General features: G+C 47.9%; 1 protein-coding gene across 1 annotated transcript; it reads right to left on the minus strand.

The window, feature by feature from the left end:
• Positions 1 to 1,225: 1,225 nt before the first annotated feature.
• Positions 1,226 to 6,300, minus strand: RNASEL (ribonuclease L). Its single transcript, XM_032118690.1, is given in 10 exon segments — positions 1,226 to 2,297; positions 2,682 to 2,803; positions 3,558 to 3,693; positions 3,785 to 3,916; positions 3,918 to 3,972; positions 4,299 to 4,391; positions 4,726 to 5,100; positions 5,103 to 5,342; positions 5,345 to 5,412; positions 5,414 to 6,300. Coding segments are annotated over 10 exon segments (2,094 nt in total). The 5' UTR covers positions 6,151 to 6,300; the 3' UTR covers positions 1,226 to 2,161.
• Between the last annotated feature and the right edge of the window lie 428 nt (positions 6,301 to 6,728).

The raw sequence follows: 6,728 nt of genomic DNA on the forward strand, positions 1-6,728 counted from the left end.
GAATTGTAGGGAAAGGGAATTGTATAGGGAAGCCATGGGGTGAAAAATGGATTAGGAATAAACTGGGGATGGGGTAAATTTAGGAAGGGGTTCATATTGGGTATAGGGTAAAACAGGAAAGGAGGTTGTGGGTAGGGAAGCTGCTGGGATGGATATTGTTTATAATTTTGCACATAACAGCTGCCTTTGACTGGAATACCTCCAGGCCCAGTAACATTCGCTGCTTGTAAACCCTTCTTTCCTTGTACTATATCAAATTGTACAACTTCCCCATCTCCTACACTTCGCAGGTAATTTTTAGGGTTATTCCTTTTAATGGCAGTTCTATGGATGAATAAATCTTCCCCTGTATCATCTTGTGTTATAAATCCATAGGTTTTTTTTACATTGTATCATTTCACAGTTCCTGTGATTTTCGTTGTTATAACTTATCCTATCACATGCTTGCGTGTTTGTCGTGGCTGCTGGTCCTGCGTGGCCGCCGCCTCGCTGACTCTGATGTCTTGGCCGGGCCCCCGCATTGCGGCTGCTCCTCGCCCTTCGAGCGGCGCTGCTCCGGCGTCTGCCTGGGCTCTGCAAGGCCCCGCGTTGCCATCGCCGCCGGTCCCGCGCCCTGCGAACGGTTCCACTCCTCCAGCTCCACGCTGCTTTGAGTGCGGCCCCATTTCGGCTCGGCGCTGTGCTGCACAGCTTCTCGTGTTGCTATGGAAACCACCACTTCTCGTTCTATGGGGCTCTCCAAGCTGTGTGCTCGGAGTGGGCTTCCATGCCGAGCCCTGGTTCCTGGCTGCTCGTGGCCCACAGCACCCGCGGCGCCTGCAGCATCGCTCCCTCACTCGTGGTCGCGTGGCAGGGAACCCCGAGACAGGGATGGGGTCTGTGATAAGGTGCGGGCTCCCGAGGGGGCTGGGCACATCCAGTGCAGGCACCTCCGCTGGCACGGCTGCAGTCACGTGCTCCTGGGATGGCTGCCGTGCAGTCTCAGCCACGGGATTATGGCCATCCTCTGCTCTAGGGGTAATGGGACCATACAAATGCTCCTCAAGAGTTTCTGTCGCTAGTCCATGTTTTGTTTGATCCCTTATCTTATCCCAGATCTCGTACCTAAAACACCCATGACTAGTTCCACGAGGTTCAATATCAAAAAGTAAGTCTCGAGAAGTATAGAAGAAATTTTTGAAAAGCCAGTTAAAAAATGTTTTAGATCTCCCAGAACAAATACTTTCTTTTTTTGTTGTTCAAGGATTCCGTTAACTTCTAGATACATTTTTTTCTGTGGCTCAGAGAGCCACATTTCCTACAATTCTTCCATAGTCTAGACAGACTATCCAAACCAAGGTGAGAAGAGAGAGATCTAGAGTGGTTTTTACGCACGAATTTTCTGTCCTTAGGGATCGGTGTCTTGCCAGCAATTCTCTACCATTTGTTACAGCGGGGATTCTGTAACACAATGTATCAAACCAGGAGGCCCATAGAAGAAGTATATAAGGACAGATTCTTGGTAGATGTTTCAGAGATGTTTATTTTCCCAGCTGCATGGCCGGGGCTCTGCCGAGGAACTCCCGCAGTCACAGGACCGAGGAACCTTGCCCGTGCAGGGAACACAAACCAACCAATGGGGAACGAGGCTGAGCAGGGGCAGGGAAACCCCGTGCCTCCCCTCAGGGCCCCTCTCCCAAGGCTACATGGCAGGGGGAAGGGACCATCAGAAGGATCTTTGCTCCAGGCCAGGACCACTGATGCAGGTGGTGGTTCGATAGTGCTGCAGAATCTCTCTTCTTGTGCAGAGGGGATGGGGGAACCTCATTCTTAAAGGAGTATAAAGTCTGTTTTCTAGGCAAGTTTATTTCAAGTTTGTTTCTCCGTGGGGTCATTGAAAGAATAACAATCCAGTTTGAAAAAAACCCCACAAAATCCAGCCTTTTCAACAGCTGAAAAACATTTCCATAAGCAACATATAGTGCAAATCAGAGTATCCAAAGCTCATGGCTGTTACACCAAGCACTTTGGAATCTTTCCTAGTTTAAGTCCTCCATACTCTGTCCCTGCATGTGCTTTATCCCATCTCCTTACCTACGTCTTCAGCTCTTCTGCAAGTGAATAAATAAAAAATAAAAGGAGTGATGGTGGGATCAGACATGGGACAGGAGGCAGTGACATTCTACAGAGAAGGGTCCTGGAAGTCTGCAAAGTGACTGTATGCAGGGTTCTGGCGTAAACTGTTGTATACATAGATGGTAAGTTTTGGAAAAAACTTCAGGAAATACTCGGCATAGTCTCCTATTTTGTTGCTGATCCTGAAAGAGAACAAAAGCAAAAAGGATTTTTAAAGCTTGTCCAAGGGGTTAATATTCTAGGATGCCCTTGCAGAGAAAAAGCCATTCCAGAGGCTTTCTGATAACATGGGGAGGTTTCCTAGAACCCCCAGAGCTGCAACTTTTCTACAACTTCGCTAAACTCCTCAATAGTTTGGGTTTTTTTGGTTTCTTTTTCTATTTCTCCAGCACCTCCATCTGCCTAATCCCACTTTCATCTTGGACAGCGCTCTCAGGCACATGGTGGGGATTCTTGGGCTTGTCCTGGACAAAGACAGGACTTGGTGATCCTTGTGGGTCCTTTCCAACTCAGGATATTCTCTGATTCCATGCAGTTGTGGCAGGGGCGAGGATGACAACATGTACCCTTTGTCTTTGTGTTCATCCATGTTTCTCATGAGCCTCAAGAGGCCAGTGACGTTGTTGTTGTGTTTGAATGGCTTTGCATTCCTAGGATTTTCCATGACATCTAAAATATCTTTGTCAATCTGAAAGAAAGCATATAGATTATTCCCTGCCTTTCACACTCACAACACCAGCACATCTACTCACCGCAGCCACTGCCTTTTTGCAGGGACATAATTTTGCATGGGAAAATCTCCTGACCCTCAAAAGCCTATTTCCCACCACGAGCAGAAGAATCCACTCTGCAGGGCATGCACCACACAGCCCCCTGATTCGTCTAAGTGCTTCCTCTCCTGCCTTGCCAAGGTGTGGCTTTACTATTAGGACTGTCAACATGGCACAGAAGATTTTCATGGATGCCTGGAGGGCAGGAGGGAGTCCAGAGTCCTCATCCAACTGCGCCATTGATGAGAGCACATGGCCTCCTGTACTGAACTGAAACTGTCAGATCCCAAATGATTTGGCACAATGTCACCTGCCAAAGCAGGCCTGGCTTCTCTGCTTTTGAGACAACCAACAAAACACTTCTGCCAGAAATTTGCTGGTAACAAGGGCCAGAGGCCCTTGTCTTAAGTGGCCACCAATAAACTTTGAAGGTCTGCCAGCTAATTTGAGAATGACCAACCCCTTCTACCACCCCAGTCAGCAGAGCTCCCTTTAGCATCAACATCTTTTGACTATGTGCCTTCAGCTGAATTGTTTCTCCCAGTTGTCTGTATTTGTGTGGGGCTACTTTTTCCAGTTCATTTTTAAACAGAGCCTGTGAAACACTCAGGAAAAGCTTCAGCCTGAATGTCTAGTTCAAACCTGACACTAATCCAGATTTAAGAGGATTACCTTTTTGGTCCACTGTGGATAAGGAAAAATTTTCTTAGTGACATTAGGACCTTGAAAAATACTTTTTTGGTTTTGGATGTCTTTGATTTGATTCCATATACTCTTCAGGAAGTTGAACCTGCTGTGGGATGAGAAACTTCATTAGCTGCAATGGGAACATCACTGTTCCAGCAACCACAGCAATTCCCACACCAAAATTCCACATCCTTTGTACTCCCAGGACTTACCTCTGATTACTCCAGAAGTAGGGATGTTTGCTTAACCCTTCCAAGCCTCGTTCATCACGAGAGGACAGGCTTTGTACAAGGTCCAGAGCCTCTGTGTAATCTGGAGAATTGGGAGCCAAATCCTTGATGCCACTTGCTAGAGGGGTTTCCTACCCCTGTTAAAATGTAGAGCATGAGCCTGCCCAGGGCTTGCAAAGAGACATCACTGCTCCTGTGCCACACGCTCCCAACTTCAACCTAATGGAAGAGGACTCATATCCCTAAACCCTGTAGGTTGCCCAGAAGTTTAAAATACACACCCATACAAACCTTGAAGCTGTGTGCACGAGGACAGAGGAGATGGGCGTCCAAATCAACCATCACTCTTAAGCAACACCTGTCATTACATGGCTTTCCCACAAATCAAGGTATTTTCTAGTCAGGGATGCAAAAAGCCTTTCCCTAGGGACCCACTGCAACAGCGAATATCAGAGAGCACCCAAAATTTTAAACCATCAGTTGATTCACAGAGAACTTACCTCTAAATCTGAGTTTACAAGTTCTTCTTGACCTTCAATCAACCTTCTTTTATTACCAAAGTCCGCCAAGTAAATTTTGCCACCTAAATCTGAGGAAATAAGAGAAGTTTTTAACAAATAAAGGTGGCAGACCTTCATGCGGTCCATCACTGACTTCTGGATGGCCCCTTCTTTAAAAAACATGTTCTCTGAAGGCATCTGTGGTGGGTTGATCTGCCTGCAAAGCCCTGGAGGAGGAGGGCAGAGCTACTGAGATGTGCAAGGTTGTTCTCTCTGTGAACATATCTGTACTTATTTAAAGAGGAGATCTAAAGCCACCCTATTCAGCACAAAGACATCAGTATTTTTACAGACAGCTGTGAGACCTTCTTCTCTAAATTACTTGGAAAGCAAAATGAAAACATAATGAAAGCAAAATATAACCTATTACGAAGTTCCCAGGCTGTAGATCCTGGTGAGCAAGTCTGAGGGAAAGCAGCTCTCTCAGTGCCTGGAAGATCATCTTCAGAGCAGCTTTGTAATCCTTTTGGCCTTCAGCATCCTGCAGGTGTTCCTGGAGGTTTTTTTCCCAGAGTGGGAAGCACAAGTACATGCAGCCTTTTTCCTTCTCAGACTGGAAGAGCTTCAGTAGATGTTCACAGTGAGAACATTGTTCAAAGAACCTTTTCTCTTCGTCACCCTCTGAACTGAGGGTTATTCTCACTGCTACCTCTGTCCCTCCATGGAGCCCGAGGTAGATGCCATCCTGAATTCTCTGCTGGATGTACGGAAATATCATCAGTTTGCCAATCATGGGCGATACATTCAATCAAGCTCTTTCAGCTGGGCCCTCCAGCATTTGCTGTTTGGCTCCCAGGCTCTGGGGGTTTCTGGAACAAATCTGGCCTTGTGCTCACGAAGGTTTTCCATGCTAAGAGAATGATTTCTCCTTGCAACTGCAAGAAGATTCCCATCATCAGTCCTTGCTCCCTTTTCACACAACAACTTTGCTATATTGCAATCACCTTTCTCCACAGCCACCATCAGGGCTGTGTGCCCTCCTCATCCACATCAATATCTATTTCATCCTTTTTCAACAAAGCTGTCACCAGCTCCGGTCTCTCCATTTCAAGCCAGGATGAGGGCAGTTTTCCCACATTCATCTTTCCTCTTCACATCCACACCATGCTCCAGCAGGAATGAACTGTGGAGACAGCTGACTTGTATCTTTTTTTCTGAACCCTTCTTTAGAGCATGGATCAAGGCATTCCTGTCTCTCTTGTCACAGATGTTCACATCAGCCACTATCTCCTGGACTAGGATTTTCACGGCTGAGAAGTGGTGCTCCCTGCAAGCATCCATCAGCGCTGTGGCACCTCCTTTGTGCAGCCTGGCTTTCTCCTCACTGGTCACCCTCCTCAAATTCACCTCTGCTCCTCTGCTGTACAGGAATCTCAAGGCTTCCTCCTTCCCATACCATGCAGCCTCCATGAAAGCTGTGAAGCCGTTGATGTCCTGGTTGTTAATGTTTGACCCACGCTCCAGGAGGAGCTTCAGGATATCCACGTTCCCTACTATGCCTGCCTCAATAAATGCAGTGCCACCATTGTCCTTCCTGGCATGCAGAGAAGCTCCCCTATCCAGCAGAAGCTGGACCAGGTCCTCCTCACCAGTTTGCACTGCGGTCTGCAGGGGTGTCCAGCCACTGTCTACCTTGGAGTTCACATCTGCCCCTTGCTCCAGCAGCTCTAGCACAGCTTCTTTATCCCTGTTCTTCACAGCGGCATTTAACTTGAAGTTAAGGACTTCTGCTGTCTTCATGCTGGGAGGGTTAGAGACCTTCTTCTGGTTTTGAGCTGGGGGCTTCATGGTGGTCAGAGGGAGGGCTCTGCACCTCTGGTGTTCCCCACCAGCACCCAGGGATCCACAGAAGAATGGGAGAGGTGCAGTGCTCAGTGCCTTGGTTGTGGGGGATGTGCTGGGTGTGGCCGATGAAACACGCTGGGTACTATTTTAAGGTCTCTGTGGTCTTCACCTGATTAATGAACAGAAAATGCTGCTGTATTAGCCTGTGAAACCTCACCATTTACACTCAGTGACCTGCAGGTCTGTGTAAGGGGCAGCTGAGGACAGCAGTGCCAGTGCCAGCCAAGAAAGCCAAGGCCTGGAGAGAAGCACAGCTTTGGCACTCATGGACTCATCATTTCCTTGCCTGGCCCCCAGCCCCTCTCATGGCCCAGGGAAGCATCCCTGCTGCTTTTGCTATAAATGCTATCTCAGACGCATCACAGGTTACCTGATAAGCCATCCCCCAGCAATGGTATCAGGTGGAGAACGCAGCAGGCAGGCAGAGATGGGCATTCCCCTTCAGCTTTGGATGGCAACCACACACAGTCCTGACTGCCCCTGATCTTAATCCCTCCTGCTTCTATAGGCCATGAGGAGAC

Source organism: Corvus moneduloides, chromosome 9 (assembly GCF_009650955.1).
Source record: "Corvus moneduloides isolate bCorMon1 chromosome 9, bCorMon1.pri, whole genome shotgun sequence".
In the NCBI taxonomy this organism is placed as follows: domain Eukaryota; kingdom Metazoa; phylum Chordata; class Aves; order Passeriformes; family Corvidae; genus Corvus; species Corvus moneduloides.